Here is a 25,133-nt window from a genome sequence, read left to right as displayed (position 1 = left end):
ATAAAAACATTGCCTTCTAACAAGGAGAGAATAATCATGTTGGGTTTTTTTGTTTTCTAAATCTTACGATAAGGGACAGTGACGTAGACATTGATAAGGAGTGTTGATGTAAACTTAATGAGTGTTGACACAATGTGAATGCTAATATGTTATTAGTGATTTTTTTGGATAGTACTCTAATGCCATATTTTAGTCATGTGAAGTTTGAAGCAGCTGAGGTTTCAATACAAGGTTAAATTATGAATAGAAGGATTAAGCTTTGAGGCTGACAAAATAGATAAGCTGCGAGTGACAGTGAGTAGTACTCACTGAACTCAAACAGGATGTAAGGGCCAAAATGGGACATTTAGAGCAGAGGTATGAATAGTTGAATGGGAGACGCTCTTTGACTATTTCTAATTATTATTACTAAATGTTATAGTTTGAATTTATGAAAGAAGGTTATGTCATTTAAAATTATAATCTGTTTCCATTACGAGGAATAGTGTCAAGTATTTTTATTTTTTTACCATTATTTAACCAGGCAAGTCAGTTAAGAACACATTCTTATTTTCAATGACGGCTTAGGAACAGCGGGTTAACTGCCTGTTCAGGGGCAGAACGACAGATTTAAACTTGTCAGCTCGGGGATTTAAACTTGCAACCTTCCGGTTATTAGTCCAACGCTCTAACCACTAGGCTACCCTGCCGCCCTATTTAAAGTAGATTGAAGTAAATGTTTTATTATTGATTATTAAGATGATAAGACAGAACCAACTTTTTGAAGGTTCTAATAGATTTGTTAAACAACAGGTGTATATTTTGACTAAATCAATGCAACAGGTTAAGATGATAAGATTGGTGTCAGGGTTCTGGGGATTGTTTACTTTAGAAGGTGTTCGGCTCAAGGGGATACTATCATCTGATGTGTTTTAGATTTACACTACGGTTCGCAAGCACCCACACACAACACACCTGTTATGAATATTTGTTAGTGGTGTTAATACCGTGTTTGATTTATTGTGTGGGGTCTTTTCATTTGGTTTTAGTGTGGTTTTCACAGGTGAGAGAGGATGTACCTTAAGGGGTACACACATTTTTTAAAAATCTGTTTTTATTTTTCTGAGTTTTAATTAAACACGTGAATTATTTTGAGAAGAAATGTACTGAAAACACCCAATGGAAACCTGGTATAGTCTGAGGTACAGGGAAAGGAAAGGGAAAGGGGCTGAATGACCTCTGTCCTGACTTTCTAGTGTGGTTTGATCACCCTCACTGGAGAGGCGAGAGACATTGGGTGATGATTTGTTATTAGTGATTAGTGTTTGGGGGTTTTATGCTGGGTTTCTGTACAGCACTTTGAGATATCAGCTGATGTAAGAAGGGCTATATAAAAACATTTGACGTGATTTGATTTGATGGTCATATGCAATACTGATTTAAAGGTCATATGTAAGGGTATTAACTCTAACTCGATTTGTTATTATGTATTATTTTAATTTAAGCCTTTTTGATTAAATATGCAGATTGATACCTGCCTGTAAAAAGAAGCAGTGCATCAAGGGATATATGCAGAAGTGTTTGTTTTGTTTGTTTTGTTTGTTCTGTTTGTTTTGTTTGTTTTGTTTGTTCTGTTTCTGTTACAGGAATTAAATTCCTATATGTTTTAATACCCAATTCAAATTAAACACTCTGTCAATTCCTAAGAATTTGTAAGACTCTTATTTGCATAAAATGGACAGAGACCAGTCTTTAAAATCAATCAGCAGCGTTTATTCTCCAGAGTACTGAACACGATACATTTTACCACAGGTTACAAACTGAAAATGACGTCATTCGTTTTCGAACTGTCCCGTCTCTTCTTCACCCTGGTACAAAGGCTGTATAGTTCTCAAGCCTTCCCACATCGTCTCTCCTAATTTAGATAATTTACGACCGAGCCAAGGTCTGCCTGTGTAGATAAGCATTCTAGCCAGTCTAGCGATAAGTTCATTCATTTCTACCAAGGAACAGACAGTCATTGTTCTAATTCTTGATTATATTTACACACATTATATTCAGTACTAGGATTAAAATAAAATTCATACATCTATACAGTAACATAATAGTATTCTGACTAGTCAGTCCTGATTGAAATCTATACATAATTAGTCATGATTGATAAAAAATCCCTTTCCTGTCTTGCTTTAATATGAATCTCACCAGATTGGGTCTGCTGGATGATCAAAATTTCTCCCTAAGAATTAGCCACCTAACTCCCTCCCTGTAGCTCTGCAGTGAGGCCGTCGATATGATGGGGGAGTATATGTAGCTATTCTCTTTGACATGTGTCTTAGAAATGCGTATTAAGAATATTGGTAGAAGTAATAACTTGTCATACAGTAAATCATTTGTCTGGATTTCTTGACTCAGAAATGCCCTAAACTAAACTGTTGTTCTGATCTGTCCTCTCTCGAGGTTATGGCAAAGGTGACCTCAGATGGTATCTTTGGACCACAGATGGCCGTCATTGTAAATAAGAATATGTTCTTAACTGACTTGCCTAGTTAAATAAAGGTTAAATAAAATAAATAAAAAATACAAATCTAGTTGCATGAAAGGGACAATTTGACTGAGAAAAGTGTGAACCTAAACCCCCTCTAACCGTCTGAAGTAATGAGGAGAAAATGGCGTTCAGTATGGTCCTTCACCACTTTTACCGTGAGACCTGAGTCCGAGCCAGCAACATGTACACAGCATCCAGTCGCTGCTATCAACTGCCTGTGCTCTCATGCCTTTTCTCTCAGGAGTGCGACAGAAGTCCACGTGGAGTGAGCAAACTTCTCTCGTGTTGCTGGTATACTGGTTGGCAGATGGACAAGTCATAACGGACTGTAAAGGACAATGTGAAAGACATTATCAAGGGCCATCCACTTTGAACATGTGTGCCATCGGGAGGACTAACTTTAAAGCTATCTGAAGAAGAAAATTAAGAGACTCCAGAAGACTGAGTGACGGGGAGGGAAAGGGGTTGGTCAACTGTGCCTGTATTGGGGTATTAAGTTGATTGTAGAGGTCTACACACTGCGAAATGTATAGTAATTTAGACTAAGAATGCATTGAGATACTGATCTGTAATTATCAACCAGAAAGTTCATGCTAGAATTATGGATAATCACACTGTATGTTAATGTTAATGTACATTCTGCTAGAGCCGATGTGTGCTAAGTTGAGGGTTTAACTTTGAGTGATAGAACCAACGTGAATCACTGAGCAATGTCATTCTAAATTCGGTTGGATAATTGGGTTTTAATTATGATTTGGAAACTGAATGATTTCCCTGACCTATTCCCTATTCCTGACAACATCTCTGATGATGAGGACCCCAATCCTGAGCATGAGGGCCCAAATGTAGAGCTCATGTTCCACACTGTGTGTACAAAGTGCCCAAAGAGGGGTCTCTGTCACTGGTTTAGGAAGGGTTCTAAACATAATTGACCTTTCCATCACACTGACCCCACCACAGTGCTAGTTGTCAGCAGGATGATTGTCCCATTTGCTGTAATGAAGCGTGTGTGTGACGTTAATTGTATGTTTTTTGTATTATTTTCCAGAGTCAGTGTTTTGATAAATAAGGTATTAAACTCAGCAACTCAAATGAAGGTTGTTTACCATGGAGGAAATGTCAGGCACCAGAAAGATGTATTTTGTTTGTTTAAATGTATGCTTAACAATAATTATGTAATAAAGATACATTGATTGAAGAAATGACAAAGTCTAACGCTCACTTGATTAGAATGTCCCACAACAAGAGGAAGTACTTTAAGCATGTTTTTGTTTCAGTCTCCTCCATCTCCACTAACCAAGGGTAGTAGGGTTAGAGGAAAATAATAAAGGAAAATATAGGTATGTTTATATACAATGTATGTATGTATGTATGTATGTATATGTATATTTACCCCAAAAAATATATGGGGGATTAGAAATGCTGACCCCCTGGAGATTTCTATTCACACATTGGCAGACATATGTGCTGCAGACACCAGCCACTAGAGGGAGGTACAGCACTGGTGTGTGATTATGGAATTCCCTAAACCGCATCAGAACGTCGTACACGCTGAGTCTGTGTCCCAAAAATCTCTCCTTCCTCCTGAAGTGTGCACTCGTTCATTACTCCCCATTAATATTTTGGATCGGTGGAGCCATGTGCTAGTGGGAGTTAGTTTCCACCATATTTCTTATACCAGTCATTTTCTTTCAAATCAGTGAAGGGGGGTGAGCAAGTGCACACTATGGGACAAAGGGAGATAATTAGGACGCACTCTGAACCTCTAATGTTGTCTGCTCTTTGGATGACTGCCCACTTTTCTGTTCAAGGGTTCTTATGATGCCTGGAAGTCTATTTCAGCTCCTGGATCACAAGGCCTTTATCTCTTCCATAAGTTCGAAACAGTGGGTAGATCCTCTCTCCCTTAGTGAAGACCATGTCAGTGATGGTGTAAACGTGACTCCTGGACACGGCGTTGTAGAAGGAGACCCACCTCTCCTCAATATCCACACACACATCCAACACTTTGAGGTTAGAGGGCCAGGGGAGGTTGGTCTTGAAGACACACAGGGTGGAACTACAAGAAGGTTTACTTAGACACCAGTAACCTTCATTTGGAGAGAAAGAGAACCATCCTTTCCTTTCAGCAGACTCTCTGGTCACTCCTACAGCCCAACTTGCCTCCACCTCAATATTCACCTCCACGTGCCAGAAGTGTCGTCCAGAGCGGAAGCCCTCCTTTCCCAGGATACAGGACCACCCATCAAATCTCTGTGGGTTATTAGGAACCTTCCTATTTTTTCCTGCTGTCACTCTCCTCCCATTATCAGACAGGATCAACTCACAGTGAGCTGTATCAGGGTCCAGAGTCACATCAGCTGTGGAGAGGAACAACAATTACCACAATCACAAATGTCACTATAGATTAGAAAGGAAAAATCTGATTTGAGATACAACATGATGGTTTACTAGATTTTGGAACAGGCGCATGTTATACTGAAGTATGAATGATATAATACTCAAAATAACCGTACCTGCCAGTGGGATGACTGTTTCTTTGCTAGGTTCACTCATGTCTCCCTCTCTATAGATGGCACACACTCTGACTCTGCAAGAGGTGTGTGTGGGTGTTAGGGAGTACACACACTCGTCCCTGTCTGTTAGCAGTATGACCCACTCGTCCTGTCCCTCCTCTCTGTACTCCAGTCTGTAGTGGAGCACAGGCCGTCCCTTTGCAGCCTCCACTGGTCTTCTCCAGGTCAGACTGACCGAGTTTCTGTCTGCTGACTGGACTACCGGACGCCCAGGCTCAGACCCTGACCCAGTCTCTGCCACTGTGATGTCACTGAACTCACTAGTCACTCCTGCCATGTCCTCTGCTCTGTGTCTGATCTGGTACTGTGTATCTCTCTCCAGGCCTGATATCACTAAGGCGTTCCCATTTTCTCCGGTCGTCATGCTTCTCCAGTTCTTCTCCTCATGGAGAAAGAACAGGTCAGGTCTGACAGGTCTGTACTCCACTCTGAACCTGTCAGTGTGTCCAGTCTTTGACGGGGATAAGAGGAGGGTCACACTACTCTGCTCTGTGTCTACTACCTTAACAGTCTCAGGCTTTGACACAGCTTCATAGTCAGAGTCCACTAACCTGCCTCCCTGGTAGAGACGGATGGAGGCTCCAGGAGTGGAATCATTTGGAATGGAGGTTGCAACGAACTTGAGTTTCTTGGTGACCTTAACGAAATCAAGAAAAGCTCTAGCTGCCGTTGTTACTCTCTCCTTGTTCTCCTCAGACTTGAACCAGGGTTGAGTGTGCTGGTAGCGGTGGACAGGCCTGGTCTGTGAGTATGTCTGTAGGGAGTCAAGATGCTGCTTCAGGGATGAGAGATACAGGTCTGTTTCACCCAGAGAGGTGAGAGTGAAACACACCACAGTGTCTGTCTTTGAATTACTAATGACTTTTTGCAGCTGGTCTGTAGACACCATCTTAGATCTGATTTTAGAGTCAAGAGATTCAAGGAACTTCAGCTCAGCCTGTTTGTCATCCAGCCACTGTCCTGTTGCTTCCATTCTGAACGGGGACAGATCATGACCTTTCATCTCCTCTTCAACAGCTTTCTCCTCCTGCACTCCTGACCTCACAGACACCAAAATTCTACCCATCAGTTTCTGCAGTTGAGCTAGGTACTGTTGAATGAGATCTATAAAATTGATCAATTTATCTTTCAGGTCCTGAACTTTACTGACCCACTCATGCTTTAATATCTCCTCACACCTTGTGCCTGTGTATCTGTAGTGTTCCATCTCTCTCTCTACCCTGGACTGCAAGTCTTCACTGATCTCCCTCACACAGGTTGCTGCAGGGTTCAGGTTCTTCAGAGGGCAGAGCCAAATTCTCAGAGGAACAGCCTTCTCTCCACTGGGCCCCAGCAGCTTAAGGAAGGACTCACTGAGATCAGTTATCTCTCTATCACCTCTATTTGTCTCAAGATCTCCATAGTAGGTACAGGTGAGACCAGAAGATTTAGCTAGTTGAGCAGCTCCGTCCTCTGCTGTGAGAAGTTGGATCATTTTCTTCAGTTTATTGATAACTTTGCTCATGGTCCATGTTCTGTTGGTCTTACAAACGATGAAGGCCTGAGTTCCATATGTCACAGCCATGACCATGTGTGTGGATGTTTGCTGCTGAATCACTTCAGGACGCCTCACCTTCTCTAACAGGAAGAAAGTCAACTGATCCAGTCGGGTGGTTCTCTTGTAGTGCAGAGTCACATAGTCCCCTTTGTGCAGGAGAGGATGGTTTAGATACTCTGCAGCTCCTCCCACATCCACCAGTCCAGACAGGAAACTGGTTCTGATTGGCTGATCCAGTCCCAGAGCTCTGAACCTTTCCTGCAGAGAGTCTGTCTCTATTACCTTGGTCTCAGTGAATGGGAACGGCAGGGATATTTTCCTTTTTATCTTATTGTCTGAGTCACACAAGAAGTCTGAAGGGAGTGAAAATGTCATGTACATTATTATAATTTAATATAATTCCATATTCTCCAAGACATTTATATTATTCTCATCCATTCCACTATCCCTATAAACACATAATAATTCTGAACATAATCGGTGCAGATATCACTTAAATGTAGAGTTACCTGGAGTGAAGGACTCAGAGCAACAGTCATACAGCATTCCAGGGTGAATGGGCCGACCCAGAGCTGGCACCTCCACCCAGCCTGAGAGACCACATGGGAGAGAACAGTACGATATGAGACAATAGTCCACACAGGGAGACATGTTGATAATACTATCTTATTTACTTCAGACATATATATAACTGTCATTCTGATAGGATCATAGTCACACTGACTAGAGTTGATTGTGGGAGACACCGAGATTTACTGGGATTTGCCGCCTAAAACCACTCCCTTTTCCTGGGAAAAATAACTGTGAGAAACCCGTAAAATTATAATAAATTATTTATATGAACAGCATGGAATGGAACTGTTAAATATGTGCCATGTCTAACTCTGGCTTCTCTATGGCCTCTGCATGATGAATCTTCAACGCTCAGGGTGGGGACAGACAACCGATCTCAGCATCTTTCTCTCTCTATCAAATCCATTCAAATTGCATCCAAAATAGATAATCCTGTTGTAGATTGATATATATCTCTATACATTGCATTTGGAAAGTATTGAATATTTGAATATGTCCAAATGTTGTTACGTTACAGCCATATTCTAAAATGGACTAAATCCCTTTTTTCTCTCATCAATCTACACACAATACCCCATAGTGACAAAGCGAAAACAGGTTTTTAGACATTTTTTCAAACTTATTTACATAAGTATTCAGACCCTTTACTATAAGAATCGGAATTGAGATCAGGTGCATCGTGTTTCCATTGATCAGCCTTTAGATGTTTCTACAACTTGATTGGTGTCCACCTGTGGTAAATTCAATTGATTGGACATGATTTGGAGAGGCACACACCTGTCTATATAAGGTCCCATAGTTGACAGTGCATGTCAGAGAAAAAACCAAGCCATGAAGTCTAAGGAATTGTCTGTAGAGCTCCGAGACAGGATTGTGTCTAGGCACAGATCTGGGGAAGGGTACCAAAAAATGTCTGCAGCATTGAACGTCCTCAAGAATACAGTGGCCTCCATCATTCTTAAATGGAATGATGGAGGCCAAGACTCTTCCTAGAGCTGGCCTCCCAGCCAAACTGAGCAATATGGGGAGAAAGGCCTTTTGGTCAGGGAGGTGACCAAGAACCCGATGGTCACTCTGACAGAGCTCCAGAGTTCCTCTGTGGAGATGGGAGAACCTTCCAGAAGGACAACCATCTCTGCAGCACTCCACTAATCAAGCCTTTATGGTAGAGTGGCCAGGCAGAAGCCACTTCTCAGTAAAAGGGACATGACAGCCAGCTTGAAGTTTGCCAAAAGGCACCTAAAGGACTCTCAGACCATGAGATACAAGATTCTCTGATCTGGTGAAACAAAGATTGAACTCTTTGGCCTGAATGCCAAGCATCATGTCTGGAGGAAACTTGGCACCATCCCTACGGTGAAGCATGGTGGTGGGGATGTTTTCAGCAGCAGGAACTGGGAGACTTGTCAGGATCGAGGGAAAGATGAACAGAGCAAAGTATAGAGAGATCCTTGATTAAAACCTACTCCAGAGCACTCAAGACCTCAGACTGGGGCAAAGGTTTACCTTCCAACAGGACAATGACCCTAAGCACACAGCCAAGACAACGCACGAGTGGCTTCGGGACAAGTCTCTGAATGTCCTTGAGTAGCCCAGCCAGAGCCTGGACTTGATTGAACATCTCTGGGGAGATCTGAAAATAACTGTGCAGCGACGCTCTCCATCCAACTTGACAGAGTTTGAGATTATCTGCAGAGAAGAATGGGAGAAACTCCCCAAATACAGGTATGCCAAGCTTGCAGCGTTATACCCAAGAAGACGCGAGGCTGTAATCGCTGCCAAATGTGTTTCGACAAAGTACTAAGTAAAGGATCTGAATTCTTATGTAAATGTGATATTTTTCTTTTAAAGAAATTTACAAAGATGTCTAAACCTGTTTTTGCTTTGTCATTATGGGTTATTGTGTGTAGATTGAGGGGGGAAACTATTTAATCAATTTTAGAATAAGGCAGTAATGTAACAAAATGTGGAAAAAGTCAAGGGGTCTGAATACTTTCCTGATTGCACTGTAGATGTCCGAGCCTACCTCTTTCAGGTATTAAATTCAAATAGCCTTATATTTAATTAATTAATGATGGGTTATAATAACCCATCATACTGTCTCTTGTTCTTGTTATTTATTCAGATCCATAACCATACAATCTTCGTGAAGAGAAGTGAAAGCCTTCTGCATCTAATTCTTATATTATTCAAGAATGATTAAGATAAGGACAACGAAACGTATTAAATGTAACTGTTGAAAGCGATTAATTAATGAAGCAACAACAGAGAGAGAAAGAGGTAGGCCAATAACATTTGGGGGAAATACACTAAATGGCCATAAGGATGTGGACACCCATTCAAATGAGTGGATACACCTATTTCAGCCACACCCATTGCTGCCAGGTGTATAAAATCGTGCACACAGCCATGCAATCTCTGTAGATGAACATTGGCAGTAGAATGGCCCGTACTGAAGAGCTCAGTGACTTTCAACGTGGCACTGTCATAGGATGGCACCTTTCCAACAAGTCAGTTCATCAAATTTATGCCCTGCTAGAGCTGCCTGGTCAACTGTAAGTGCTATTATTGTGAAGTGGAAATGTCTAGGAGCAGCAAAGGCTCAGCGCGAAGTGGTAGGCCACACAAGCTCACAGAACAGGACAGCCAAGTGCTGAAATCGCCTGTCCTCGGTTGCAACAAGTTCCAAACTGCCTCTGGAAGCAATGTCGGCACAATAACTGTTTGTCGGGAGCTTCATGAAATGGGTTTCCATGGTCGAGTATATGCTTTACAATGCTTTTGAATCACACTTTCGGTTTTGCCGTGAAATACTGGGTCACCCGGGAGAAAAGTGATTTATTCTCGGGATGAAACATTTGTAAAATACAGGTAAAATATTCAACCCTAACACTGACCAGCTGTAATATTCTCCAGGTTTCCTCTCTCAGTCTCAGCTGCTTTCTGCTGAAGGTCTGAGCGGAGTTTGTTGATGGTCTTATACAGGTCAGCAGTTCTGATGTCCATCCGTTGTTTCTCAATTGCCTCTTGTTTTAATACTGAATTCTCCTTCTTCAGCTCAGAGATGATTTTCTTCAGCTCAGAATCTTCTTCCCCCATCTTCATCTTTTTAGAGACGCTCCCCGCCACCTCATTCTCATTATTCCTCTCCTGAAGAGTAAACAGGACACACACACAGTAAGTCTCATTATATCAACAATAGTTGGGTCGTTTCACAGAGTACGTTTTTTCCTCCCTTTGATGTTTTAAGTAGAGATTGTGCACAAATATCTAATTTTAAAAGCCTGTTATATTAAATGAAGTGCATATAAAATAATTAAGACTGCATGGAAAATTCAATAAATCAGATTTTTATGAATAAAGACTTGCGAAAGTGCAAAAAAACTGCGTTTTGTCATGTTTTTCTGACTTCTAGGAAGATTCTTACCCAATGAAATCACAACATTTCTCAATTTCTCATTGTAAAGTTATTTTGTTGCTTTGAAGTCATTTCTGGTTATTATTATTATTTATTCCATGTGTTTAGTGATACATTATGACTCTTCCATTTTAAGGTCAACCCTGTTAAGTGAACTACATTCTCGTTTTAATATAGTGAAACTATTTTTTAAAATAATTTTTTCAAAAGCAACATAGTAGTCAAATAATAGTCAAATCATAATGTAAAAGCATGTGAGATATTTCCACTCATTTTGGCCATTTTCTGGTGTTTTGGGGTGGAAAATTGAGTTGTAGGTTTGCATTGTAGGTTTCATGATATTTGTATCTAAACCAAAGTAGATAATTTTAAGATTGTTCTATACATCAGTTGGGGTCTCTATAAGCTTAAAATTAGGTCCTAAACCTGGCATGAAAGTGCATCCTTGTAGCTGTGTGGGCTAATATTGTCAAAATGTTTGCCTTGGTGTAAGTTGAGCCAACTTACACCAAGTTGTGTTTTCTTCCCAGGTGTAATGCAAGGCATTATCGCTGGAATATGAGGTAACAACAGGGCCTATGTTAAAAGTGTAAGTAACAAGAGAATTTCCCAGGACAAAGACATATCTGATATTGGCAGAAAGCTTAAATTCTTGTTAATCGAGCTGCACTGTCCAATTTACAGTAGCTATTACAGTGAAATAATACCATGCTATTGCTTGAGGAGAGTGCACAGTTTTAAACTTGAAAAGTTATTAATAAACAAATTAGGCACATGTGGGCAGTATTGATACAAATCCTTTTACTGAAACGCAATGGTTCATTGGATCAGTCTAAAACTTTGCACATATATTGGCCAAAATCTAAATTGCAGCTGGGCTGGAATAATTACATTTTGGCCTTCCTCTTGCATTTCAAAGATGATGGTACAAAACAAATACAAAAGAATGGTTGTTTTTTTCTTTGTATTATCTTTTACCATATCTATTATGTTATATTCTCCTACATTCCTTTCACATTTCTACAACCTTTAAAGTGTTTCCTTTGAAATAGTACCGATAATATACATATCCTTGCTTCAGGGCCTGAGTTACAGGCAGTTAGATTTGGGTATGTCATTTTAGGTGAAAATTGAAAAAAAGAGTCGGATTCTTAAGAGGTTAACTTCTTATGTCCAGCGGCTTACCCCAAGAGACCACTTTTTTGGACAAGCTATATTTTTAAAACCATAATGTTTACATTAATTCTGATTATTTCCAGGGGTCCACAACATCCTAAAATATATGTTGATATCTTTGTTAGAAAGAATACTATATGACGGAGTTGTCACGTTCTGACCTTTATTTCTGTTGTTTTTGTCATTATTTAGTATGGTCAGGGCGTGAGTTGGGGTGGGCAGTCTATGTTTGTTTTTCTATGATTTTGGGATTTCTATGTTTCGGCCGAGTATGGTTCTCAATCAGAGGCAGGTGTCATTAGTTGTCTCTGATTGAGAATCATACTTAGGTAGCCTGGGTTTCACTGTTTGTTTGTGGGTGATTGTCTATGTTGATTGCTTGTGTCATCACAGTTCTCATTTAGTTTCACGGTCGTTTATTGTTTTGTATAGTGTGTTTCAGTGTTTTCTTTATTAAATTTCATCATGAACACATACCACGCCGCATTTTGGTCCTCCGATCCTTCTCGCCTCTCCTCTTCAGATGAAGAGGAGGACGCCCGTGACAGGAGTGATGCTGATGCCAAATTCACGTGCTATCGGAGCTCCTAGTTCCCAGTGGGAAAGTTCACTTGAACAACCCTCCATGTCGGAATTACAAGTGGGAAAATGTTGTTATCCGAGTTGTGACTTTTCACCACCGACCTTTCACCTTTTCAACCAAAAGATGATGACAAATCAGATTTTGACAAATACAACCATGTCAATATTTTGATGTAGCTAGTCTGACCATATTGTCAATGTTAAGCAAGCTAGCTAACTTTATTATTAGAATTGTTAGCTAGCTTATCAAGCAAGCTAGAATTGTATTGGTTAAAGAATTGTTATCATTTGAACACTATCATGTCGTACTTTCCACTTCCCAGTTTCCTATTTTCCACGAGCATGTGAAGCCAGTATGAAGGTAAAAAAATGACTAAACTTGCACCTCTACGTTACCCCTCTCCCTTACCCCGGGCCCTCTCCCTTACCCCTGGCCCTCTCCCTTACCCCTCTCCCTTACCCCTGGCCCTCTCCCTTACCCCTCTCCCTTATCCCTGGCCCTCTCCCTGGCCCTCTCCCTTACCCCTGGCCCTCTCCCTTACCCCTGGCCCTCTCCCATAACCCTGGCCCTCTCCCATAACCCTGGCCCTCTCCCATAGCCCTGGCCCTCTCCCTTACCCCTGGCCCTCTCCCTTACCCCTCTCCCTTAGCCCTGGCCCTCTCCCTTACCCCTCTCCCTTACCCCTGGCCTTCTCCCTTACCCCTCTCCCTTACCCCTGGCCCTCTCCCATAAACCTGGCCCTCCCCCTACCCCTGGCCCTCTTCCATAACCCTGGCCCTCTCCCTTGCCCTCTCCCATAACCCTGGCCCTCTCCCATAACCCTGGCCCTCTCCCCTACCCCTGGCCCTCTTCCATAACCCTGGCCCTCTCCCTTGCCCTCTCCCATAACCCTGGCCCTCCCCATGGCCCTCTCCCATAACCCTGGCCCTCTCCCATAGCCCTGGCCCTCTCCCATAGCCCTGGCCCTCTCCCATAGCCCTGGCCCTCTCCCATAGCCCTGGCCCTCTCCCATACCCCTGGCCCTCTCCCTTACCCCTCTCACTTAGCCCTGGCCCTTACCCCTGGCCCTCTCCCTTACCCCTCTCCCTTACCCCTGGCCCTCTCCCATAACCCTGGCCCTCTCCCATAACCCTGGCCCTTTCCCTTACCCCTGGCCCTCTCCCATAACCCTGGCCCTCTTCCATACCCCTGGCCCTCTCCCATACCCCTGGCCCTCTCCCATACCCCTGGCCCTCTCCCTTACCCCTGGCCCTCTCCCTTACCTCTGGCCCTCTCCCTTACCCCTGGCCCTCTCCCTTACCCCTGGCCCTCTCCCTTACCCCTGGCCCTCTCCCTTACCCCTGGCCCTCTCCCATAACCCTGGCCCTCTCCCTTACTTCTGGCCCTCCCCCTCCCCCTACCCCTCTCCCATAACCCTGGCCCTCTCCCATAACCCTGGCCCTCTCCCTTACCTCTGGCCCTCTCCCTTACCCCTGGCCCTCTCCCTTACCCCTGGCCCTCTCCCTTACCCCTGGCCCTCTCCCATAACCCTGGCCCTCTCCCTTACTTCTGGCCCTCCCCCTCCCCCTACCCCTCTCCCATAACCCTGGCCCTCTCCCATAACCCTGGCCCTCTCCCATAACCCTGGCCCTCTCCCTTACCCCTGGCCCTCTCCCTTACCCCTGGCCCTCTCCCTTACCCCTGGCCCTCTCCCTTACTCCTGGCCCTCTCCCTTACCCCTGGCCCTCTCCCATACCCCTGGCCCTCTCCCATACCCCTGGCCCTCTCCCTTACCCCTGGCCCTCTCCCTTACCCCTGGCCCTCTCCCTTACCCCTGGCCCTCTCCCTTACCCCTGGCCCTCTCCCTTACCCCTGGCCCTCTCCCTTACCCCTGGCCCTCTCCCATACCCCTGGCCCTCTTCCATAACCCTGGCCCTCTCCCTTGCCCTCTCCCATAACCCTGGCCCTCTCCCATAACCCTGGCCCTCTCCCATAACCCTGGCCCTCTCCCCTACCCCTGGCCCTCTTCCATAACCCTGGCCCTCTCCCTTGCCCTCTCCCATAACCCTGGCCCTCCCCATGGCCCTCTCCCATAACCCTGGCCCTCTCCCATAGCCCTGGCCCTCTCCCATAGCCCTAGCCTTCTCCCATAGCCCTGGCCCTCTCCCATAGCCCTGGCCCTCTCCCATACCCCTGGCCCTCTCCCTTACCCCTGGCCCTCTCCCATACCCCTGGCCCTCTCCCATACCCCTGGCCCTCTCCCTTACCCCTGGCCCTCTCCCTTACCCCTGGCCCTCTCCCATACCCCTGGCCCTCTCCCTTACCCCTGGCCCTCTCCCTTACCCCTGGCCCTCTCCCTTACCCCTGGCCCTCTCCCATACCCCTGGCAATCTCCCTTACCCCTGGCCCTCTCCCTTACCCCTGGCCCTCTCCCATACCCCTGGCAATCTCCCTTACCCCTGGCCCTCTCCCTTACCCCTGGCCCTCTCCCTTACCCCTGGCCCTCTCCCATACCCCTGGCAATCTCCCTTACCCCTGGCCCTCTCCCATACCCCTGGCCCTGTCACAAGTGGATTTATGGACGATTTAAGATGAAAACATCAACCCTGTTATGGTCAAACATGTTACTTTATTTGCCACTTACTATAGTAATTTTATTTATTTCACCTCTTGTGATGGGAAAACATGATTATTGAAGTTATTAATGTGCCTTTATGACCGAATGCTAAAATGTACAAACATTTAAATGACCAGATTACACTACCCAAAAAGTACTCTATTGGTGGAACAACCCAGATAAGTGCTTGTAGTCATGTCTAATATTATATTTCTAATGACAGTACCTCTTTGATTCTCTCTGTCTTTCCAGTGTTACCATGGTGGTCTTTGTGTCCACCGTATCCAATGACATCGGCCAGGGTGTGTCTCTGCAAAGCTGGGATGGTGTAGTGCTGCCTGACGTGAGGCTCACAGTAGGAGACAGTGCAGGTCAAACAGGACTTAACCGCCCTCAGCTTCTGGCCAGAGCATATATCACATGCCACATCCACGGGCCCAGCGTAGCCCAGAGCAGGGAGGGCAGGACTGAAGCCTGCCTGCTGGAGCTCGTGGAGCACCTTGGCCAAGGCTGCGTTAGTGTAGAGCACAGGCTTGGCTCTGAATCTCTTATTGCACTGGGGGCACACATAGTTTCCTGCATGGCCGGGCTGGGCCCAGTGTGTGCTGATACACTGCCTGCAGTAACTGTGTCCACAGGGAATGGAGACCGGGTTTGTCATCACATCTGAACACAAAGGGCATCTGAAATGATGTACAGTCAGCAAACTGGCCCTGAGAGAGAGAGAGAGAGAGAGACACAGACAGACAGACAGACAGACAGACAGACAGACAGACAGACAGACAGACAGACAGACAGACATAGTTAACTGTGTATTGCCTTCCTTCAAAACGGTCAACCTGGTCGCACCAATTAACATTATATTATATTTTTTTAGGTTCTTCCGTGTCACATGGTGTGATACGTTCCTATGTCACATGATATGATGATACGTTCCTCTATGGCTGCGTTTCAAACACGTAAAAGACACCCTCATTTTATGCCCTTCGGGAAACTCACGCGGCCGTCTTTGCCGTCGGTCCAAAGAATTAGCCAAGCAAAGGAAGTTGGCAACGTAAGCCCCTCAGCCCTCGTTTGTGATCGAGTGTGCTGTCCTAAAACGCCCCATAATTCAATTTGCGATGATTGTACATCCGCTAAGAAAAGTCATCCGAAACTTAAAACCAACATCAATATGGAGAAGTCAACCTACAAATGTAAGTAAAAACAGTCAGAAATTGTGCTCCTGATGCACATGATGGCACAAACACGAATAGTACAAGTAATTATGTTTTTGTTTGGTTAGCTTTTAGAAACGTTAGCTAGCTCATATAACTTTCCCTAACATCACACTTATACGTTGTAATTTTCCATTTGACCTGATATCGTTTGGATGGCTAGTATTCGATGTCTGCAGATGCTTTGTCTTCCAGCCTAGATATGAAAAGCTATCATAATTGACTGTAGCACATATAAACACACACAACAGCTATTGTTTTTTCCATGAACTGAAAACACAACTGTAGGATGAACAAGTGACAAATTTCCGGGCAAGGGTGGTCCATTTAAAATGAATGAATTCTTCCCTCGCTCCTTGCCCTGCAACTGTCAACTCATCATATGTTATGATACGTCATCAGAAGTATCCACTTAATTTGAGGACTGAGGGGAGAGGGTTTTGCGTGTTCGGAATGCAGCCCATGTCTCATGATATGATACGTTCCTCCATGTCACATGATGCGGATTCATATGATAGAGCTGATTATATTATTTTGGTGTGAACAGACCATTTGTGCTCAAAAAAACGTGTACTATCCTATATCTAGTTGGTGCGACCGGGCTGAAACTATGTAGTGTTGCAGTCTGGCCTTTTCAAACCTCTCACCTTAGATCCGGGGGCATGGTTTCTCCTCTGAAGTGAATGGGTTCAAACATTGACTTGTTACTCTTCATAGACAGGCAGCTGAGACCAGGTGACTCAACTCTCTCCTCCTTGACACTACAATTCAGACAATATTGTTATCACATATCACAAGGTTTTGTTTTAAGCAACTAAGGGTTTGATTCAGAGATGTTTTATAATCCGTAGTGTAACATTAATTTATGGGATAGTAAAGGTTTATGGGTTGGTTGTAATTCTGGACTATAATCAGTGGTAAAACTGAACTTCGCTCAGGGTTTAGCCTCAGATAGTTGTACATGATTTATGGATTTGATTAATTGATACATTGTATTATTGCATCTTCAGCATTTAAAAAATAAAAAATATACCTTTATTTAACTAGGCAAGTCAGTTAAGAACACATTCTTATTTACAATGACGGCCTACCGGGGAACAGTGGGTTAACTGCCTTGTTCAGGGGCAGAACGTCAGATTTTTACCTTGTCAGCTCGGGGATTCGATCCAGCAACATTTTGGTTTCTGGCTCTAAACACTAGGCTACCTGCCGGAGGATGCCCCTCCCACATGGGCTTATAAGACACTGTATTTGCTGTAGCTAAATCAAATAATTATGTCTATATGTGCACACTTACACACACACACATACATATATATATATTTTTTTTTTTCAGTTGAAGTTGGAAGTTTACATACATTTGCCAAATACATTTAAACTCAGTTTTTCACAATTCCTGACATTTAATCCTAGTAAAAATTCCCTGTCTTAGGTCAGTTAGGATAACCATTTTTTTTCTAAGAATGTGAAAAGACAGAATAATAGTAAAGAGAATGATTTATTTCAGCTTTTATTTCTTTCATCACATGCCCAGTGGGTCAGAAGTTTACATACACTCAATTAGTATTTGGTAATGTTGCCTTTAAATTGTTTAACTTGGGTCAAATGTTTCAGGTAGCCTTCCACAAGCTTCCCACAATAAGTTGGATGAATTTTTGCCCATTCCTCCTGACAAAGCTGATGTAACTGAGTCAGGTTTGTAGGCCTCCTTGCACACACACGCCTTTTCTGTTCTGCCCACAAATGTTCTATAGGATAGAGGTCAGGGCTTCATGTTTAACATGATGCTGCCACCCCCGTGCTTCATGGTTGGGATGGTGTTCTTCGGCTGGCAAGCATCCCCCTTTTTCCTCCAAACATAACAATGATCATTATGGCCAAATAGTTATATTTTTGTTTCATCAGACCAGAGGACATTTCTTTGTCCCCATGTGCAGTTGCAAACCATAGTCTGGCTTTTTTATGGCAGTTTTGGAGCAGTGGCTTTTTCCTTGCTGAGTGGCCTTTCAGGTTATGTCGATATAGGACTCTTTTTACTGTAGATATAGATACTTTTGTACCTGTTTCCTCCAGCATCTTCACAAGGTCCTTTGCTGTTGTTCTGGGATTGATTTGCACTTTTCGCACCAAAGTACATTCATCTCTAGGAGACAGAACGCATCTCCTTCCTGAGCGGTATGACGGCTGCGTGTTCCCATGGTGTTTATACTTGCATACTATTGTTTGTACAGATGAACATGGTACCTTCAGGCATTTGGAAATTGCTCCCAAGGATGAACCAGACTTGTGGAGGTCTACAATTTTCTTTCTGAGGTATTGGCTGATTTCTTTTGATTTTCCCATGATGTCAAGCAAAGAGGCACTGAGTTTGAAGGTAGGCCTTGAAATGCATCCACAGATACACCTCCAATTGAATCAAATGATGTCAATTAGCCTATCAGAAGCTTCTAAAGCCATGCCATCATTTTCTGGAATTTTCCAAGCTGTTTAAAGGCACAGTCAACTTAGTGTATGTAAACTTCTGACCCACTGGAATTGTGATACAGTGAATTGTAAGTTAAATAATCTGTCTGTAAAAAAATGTTTGAAAAATGACTTGTGTCGTGCACAAAGTAAATGTCTAACCGACTTGCCAAAACTATAGTTTGTTAACAAGAAATTTGTGGAGTGGTTGAAAAATGAGTTTCAATGACTCCCAAACTAAGTGCATGTAAACTTCTGACTTCAACTGTATAGATATATAAACATACGGCAGTGAAAAACTATTGAGAAAACAACCTTTCAAGTATTCAACTTATCTTGTTGCATCTTCCAAGCTTTGGAAATAAAATTTGCAACCAGTTATATTTATTTCCTAAATAGCCATTCAAGTTTTTCTTCATCTTTACTCCAGAAGAGTTCATGTTTTCTATGCAACATTTGGTCGAACAGTATAGCTCTTAAATCATCATATAAAGTACAGTAAACTAAGAGGTGCAGTTTATTCTCAACCCCCCTTAAACCACAGACAGTACATAGTCACTCTCCCTCATCTAAAGGCATTGAACCTACCTACTTCAATTGCCAGAGGCACTATCCCGGTTCTCAACTGGGCACACAAGGACTTTTGGTTTCTGGTTAGGTGATAGGTGACATAAGGTTCTGGATCGTCGCTGTTTTTGATCTTATTCTGAGTTTTGGTTTTAGCCATTTTTCAGTTGAACATTTGTCTTTGTAGCTAAGGGTTAACTTGTGTTTGATCAGGTTGATATTGCATCTTAACTTGTTTCTAAATATGTGTTGTAGATCAACTTTCTTGAATATGTAATTGACTTCCTTTTCCCAGTGGTAGTTGTGTGTTTTATCTCAGTTTAAAAACGTTTTTGTTATTCTGTCCTATATGTTATTCTGTCCTCTGATATATTGATAAGACGGTTCCATAACCTAATCATAACCCTCTGCCTTTTTTCACAGGTCTCATCCCATGTCTCCTTGAATAGCAAGGCTTGGGGCAAACTTATACACTTCCCAGAAAACATTGTATGGCTCTCTTTTTTTTGTAGAGTTAGCTGTTTTAAATTGTTTAAAACCCCAGATTCCAGCAGCATAGTTCAGTGTAGGACACATACATTATTGTACATTTACCATGTAGGATAGTTAGGACGTTGTGTTTCTTTACGCTGCTTTTGTAGCGTCAATAATCTAGTCTCTTAAAATCAATAGCTTAAAACATCCTCTAATAAAATCCAACAGAGGAAGTCTTGTTATTGCTCTATTATGGACAGCCCCTCTCTCTGACTCACCTCCCACTCACGACTTCAGGGTCTCCCTCAAGCTCCATATCGTCTAATGTCTCTTTAAGACCATGCTGCTCAGAGAGATCTCTCAATCAGGAAGGCTACCTAGACAACACAAACATAATACATTAATAATCTATGTGCAACAACGCAATAACAATTTCAACCTCAAAAACCTATTTTCTCATACTCACTGAACTCAGTTCTTCAGCACCCTTAGTCCCCCTGATCTTCCTATGTTAATGGCGTATTAAACTTTTCAATGGGCGGAGTCGGCTGACAGATACTGTTGACAGACAGTGGCTTCATATTCAACTTTGGCCTTTGAATGTCCCAAGGATCCCACATAGCACTAACCTTAAGTGAATCTAACTCTAACAACTATACCAAAAACATGAAGGGGCTTGGCGAGTCATTTCTTTCTGAACACTAAAGCCAGTCAGTCTGTCCAAAGTCTAATAACAACTCTGAAATGTAATTCTTCAGTATGTTACAACTGACCTACAGATTCCTCCCTTCAGAAGATATTTAATTAGGAAAGCAGCAAAATATTTCTTGACACTACAATTTTAGACACAATTGTTATCACATAACACACAAGGTTTTGCATAAAGCATCTAATATTTGACTCAGATGTTTTATAATCAGTAGTTTAACATTAAGTTCTGGGATAGTAAGAAGTTTACGGGTTGGTTGTAATCGTGGCTTATAATCAGTGGTAAAACTAAACTTTGCTCAGGGTTTGGCCTAGTTGTAAATGTACCGTGTAGGCTAATTGGGTTGTCCTGTTCCTTTAAGCTACTTTCGTAGTGTCCAAAATCCACCACTTTTCATATCAATAGCTCAGAACATGTAGGGACTTGGGGAGTCATTTTGTCTAGAACCACTCAGTCTGTCCTAAGTCTAATAACAACTTTGAAATGAACTTCTTCAGTACGTAAAAAAACTGCTTTGTATTTGCATTTATTACAGATCACTATTAGTGGCTGCCAAGGTAGCAGCTACTCTTCCTGGGGTCCAGCAACATTAAGGCAGTACTCCATGTTCAATAATGGCCTTTTCCCCTTTATATATAGTATGTATAAACTGGAAGTAGAAGTGCTGCTGTCGATGAGTTCACTTCAATTAGGGGATGGGTGTTAGGGTTAGGGGAAAATAATAAAGGAAAATATATATTTTTTAGAAGAGAAAAAAAAAGAGAAATATATATATATATATATATATATATATACAGTACCAGTCAAAAGTTTGGACACCTACCCATTCAAGGGTTTTCTTTATTTTTTACTATTTTCTACATCGTAGAATAACAGTGACGACATCAAAACTATGAAATAACACATATGGAATCATGTAGTAACAAAAAAGTGTTAAACAAATCAAAATATATATTTTATATTTGAGATTCTTCAAAGTAGCCACCTTTTGCCTTGATGACTGCTTTGCACACTCTTGTAAATAAACTCTTGTAAATAAACAGGCATTTCCTTCTCAGCCACACATTAGTCTTACCTTTTTGGTAAGTCTTAACTTTTGGGACATACTACTATTTAGCAATTTTAAAAAAATAGCTATGGAGGTTTTATACGTTTCAAATCCTTTGGAAGACTATTCCAAAGAATGGCGGCTGAGTATAAAAAGTGTATTTCCCCATACCACTTTAGATCTAAAACAAACAACGTTTGTTCACTCCTTCTAGTGGAATAGTTTAGGTTATCCCGTACCAAGTTAAAGTAGTACATAGGTACCCGGGGACCATACCTGGAGACCATGGGGTGGCAGGTAGCCTAGTGGTTAGAGCGTTGAACTAGTAACCGAAAGGTTGCAAGATTGAATCCCAGAACTGACAAGGTAAAAATCTGTCGTTTTGCCCCTGAACAAGGCAATTAATCCATTGTTCCTAGGCTGTCATTGAAAATAAGAATTTGTTCTTAACTGACTTGCCTAGTAAAATAACGGAAAAAATACTCTTAACAATCTTATTCACAGGACACAATTTATTCTGAGACTTTCCTCCCCTGAGGCATCTAAGGCTTTCAAAGTGGGAATGGTCAAGATGTGGAAGTGCTGGAATTTTAAGAATAATCCTGAGTAATTTGCTCTGAGATGTCTGCAATTTATTTTTTATTATCTTGGGGGCACTGTACCAGGAAGAGCACAAATAGTCAAAGTGGCACTGAACAAGAGCCCTTGCCAATGACCCCATTGCACTTATCCAGAAACCTAATTGTATGATTCACTTTGGAGAAAACTTTTTGTGCCATCTTCTCCCTTGTCAGATGGGTATCTAGCACACGTCCAAGATAATTAACAGTCTTATGCAGTCTTCTGCTAAGTCAGCTACTACAACCTTAAAGTCAGAGGATTTCCTTTGTTTCACTTTAGACCCAAACAAGATGGACTCTGTTTTTCCAAGCAAAGTGACATCTTATTGTCATATAGCCATTTACTGACATTCAGAAGTTCAGCACTGAGGACTTTCACTGTCAAACGCTCCCTAAACATTTCAGCGAGCAGGCTTTTCTAATCGACCTGGCCAGGGTATCCTGGAAGGATATTGACCTCATTCCGTCAGTAGAGGATGCCTGGTTATTCTTTAAAAGTTCCTTCCTCACCATCTTAAATAACCATGCTCCATTCAAAAAAATGTAGAACCAGGAACAGATATAGCCCTTGCTTCACTCCAGACCTGACTGCCCTTGACCAGCACAAAAACATCCTGTGGAGTACTGCATTAGTATCGAATAGCGATATGCAACTTTTCAGGGAAGTTAGGAACCAATATACACAGTCAGTTAGGAAAGCAAAGGCTAGCTTTTTCAAACAGAAATGTGCATCCTGTACCACAAACTCCAAAACGTTCTGGGACACTGTAAAGTCTATGGAGAATAAGAGCACCTCCTCCCAGCTGCCCACTGCACTGAGGCTAGAAAACACTGTCAACAGCGATAAATCTGCGATAATTGATCATTTCAATAAGCATTTTTCTACGGCTGGCTGTGCTCTCCACCTGGCTACCCCTACCCCGGTCAACAGCCCTGTACCCCCCACTGCAACTTGCCCAAGCCTCCTCCATTTATCCTTCACCCAAATCCAGATAGCTGATGTTCTGAAAGAGCTGCAAAATCTGGACCCCTACAAATCAGCGCAGCTAGACAATCTGGAACCTCTCTTTCTAAAAGTATCCACTGAAATTGTTGCAACCCCTATTACTAGCCTGTTCAAACTCTTTTGTATCGTCTGAGATCCCCAAAGATTGGAAAGCTGCCGAGGTCATCCCCCTCTTCAAAGGAGGAGACACTCTAGACCCAAACTGCTACAGACCTATATCTATCCTACCCTGCCTTTTTAAGGTCTTCAAAAGCCAAGTTAACAGACAGATCCCCGACCATTTCGAATCTCCCCATACCTTCTCCACTATGCAATCTGGTTTCTGAGCTGGTCATGGGTGCACCTCAGCCACGCTCAATGTCCTAAACGATATCATAACCGCCATTGATAAGAGACAATACTGTGCAGCTGTATTCATTGACCTGGCCAAGGCTTTCGACTCTGTCAATCACCACATTCTTATTGGCAGACTCAACAGCCTTGGTTTCTCAAATGACTGCCTCGCCTGGTTCACCAACTACTTCTCAGACAGAGTTCAGTGTGTCAAATTGGAGGGCCTGTTGTCCGGACCTCTGGCAGTCTCTATGGGGGTGCCACAGGGTTCAATTCTCGGGCCGACTCTTTTCTCTGTATACATCAACGATGTCGCTCTTGATGCTGGTGATTCTCTGATCCACCTCTACGCAGACGTCACCATTCTGTATACTTCTGCCCACACCTGCCCGCCTGTCCAGCATCACTACTTTGGGTGGTTCTGACTTAGAATATGTGGGCAACTACAAATACCTAGGTGTCTAGTTAGACTGTAAACTCTCCATCTAGACTCACATTAAGCATCTCCAATCCAGAATTAAATCTAGAATCGGCTTCCAATTTCGCAACAAAGCCTCCTTCAATCATGCTGCCGAACATACCCTCGTTAAAACTGACTGTCCTACCAATCCTTGACTTTGGCGATGTCATTTACAAAATAGCCTCCAACACTCAACTCAGCAAATTGGACGTAGTCTATCACAGTGCCATCCGTTTTGTCACCAAAGCCCCATATACTACCCACCACTGCAAACTGTATGCTCTCGTTGGCTGGCCCTCGCTTCATATTCGTTGCCAAACCCACTGGCTCCAGGTCATTTATAATTCTTTGCTAGGTAAAACCCTGCCTTATCTCAGCTCACTGGTCACCATAGCAGCACCCACCCGTAGCACGCGCTCCAGCAGGTATATTTCACTGGTCACACCCAAAGCCAATTCCTCCTTCGGCCGCCTTTCCTTCCAGCTCTCTGCTGCCAATGACTGGAACGAACTGCAAAAATCACGGAAGCTGGAGACTCATATCTCCCTCCCTAGCTTTTAAGCACCAGCTGTCAGAGCGGCTCACAGATCACTGCAACTGTACATAGCCCATCCAACTACCTCATCCCCAGACTGTTATTTATTTTGCTCCTTTGCACCCCAGTATCTCTACTTACACACTCATCTTCTGCACATCTATCACTCCAGTGTTTAATTGCTATATTGTAATTATTTCGCCACTATGGCCTATTTATTGCCTTACCTCCCTTTCCTACCTCATTTGCACACACTGTATATACTTTTTCTATTGTATTATTGACTGTATGTTTGTTTATTCCATGTGTAACTGTGTTGTTGTTTGTGTCGCACTGCTTTGCTTTATCTTGGCCAGGTCGCAGTTGTAAATGAGAACTTGTTCTCAACTAGCCTACCTGGTTAAATAATGGTGAAATAAAACATTTAAAAAATAAACCACATGTTTTGTCTTGGTGGGAAACCAACAGTGCCGAATCATCTGCATAAATGATAGACGGTTGACGGGAAATTGACAGTAGGCCATAACTGATAGCTTAGCATGCCTAGCACGCCTGAATTTGTGCTTTGCAGAGGGGTTATTAAGTACAAGGTATTGTAGTGATTTCAGTCATATAAATAAATGAATTGTCTATGGTTTAGATTCAATTGCATTATATTGCAGATTTTTGCATTGAAATGTTAAAGGATAGATACAATTAAAACATTGACACATAACAG

The 25,133-nt window shown here is 42.7% G+C and overlaps 1 protein-coding gene across 2 annotated transcripts; it reads right to left on the bottom strand.

The window, feature by feature from the left end:
* Positions 1-1,728: 1,728 nt before the first annotated feature.
* LOC110523175 (uncharacterized) lies at positions 1,729-20,247 on the bottom strand. 2 transcript variants are annotated; one of them, XM_021601630.3, is made up of 8 exons: positions 20,171-20,247; positions 19,983-20,081; positions 16,848-16,961; positions 15,210-15,696; positions 10,108-10,360; positions 7,147-7,227; positions 5,041-6,990; positions 1,729-4,884 (listed from the first exon to the last, which is right to left on the bottom strand). In XM_021601630.3, exons 2-8 carry the CDS (start codon positions 20,018-20,020, stop codon positions 4,358-4,360), a joined length of 3,450 nt encoding a protein of 1,149 aa, XP_021457305.2. In that variant the 5' UTR covers positions 20,021-20,081; positions 20,171-20,247; the 3' UTR covers positions 1,729-4,357. The 2 variants fall into 2 exon arrangements, with proteins under 2 accessions (XP_021457305.2, XP_090089814.1); XM_090233688.1 differs by lacking the exon at positions 20,171-20,247 and having other exon boundaries at positions 19,983-20,168.
* Positions 20,248-25,133: the final 4,886 nt, after the last annotated feature.

Source organism: Oncorhynchus mykiss, chromosome 5, assembly GCF_057628025.1.
Source record: "Oncorhynchus mykiss isolate SJ-2025 chromosome 5, ASM5762802v1, whole genome shotgun sequence".
Lineage (NCBI taxonomy): Eukaryota > Metazoa > Chordata > Actinopteri > Salmoniformes > Salmonidae > Oncorhynchus > Oncorhynchus mykiss.
This window is presented reverse-complemented; position numbering and strand designations above follow the sequence as displayed.

Excerpts from the sequence above, each read along its gene's own strand:
- LOC110523175 (XM_021601630.3), bottom strand. The coding sequence starts at position 20,020 with ATGGAGCTTGAGGGAGACCCTGAAGTCGTGAGTGGGAG. Across the intron at positions 10,361-15,209 it reads AGACAGAGAGAATCAAAGAG|GAGAGGAATAATGAGAATGA; the intron begins GTACTGTCATTA and ends TTTACTCTTCAG. Across the intron at positions 6,991-7,146 it reads CTCTGAGTCCTTCACTCCAG|ACTTCTTGTGTGACTCAGAC; the intron begins GTAACTCTACAT and ends CACTCCCTTCAG.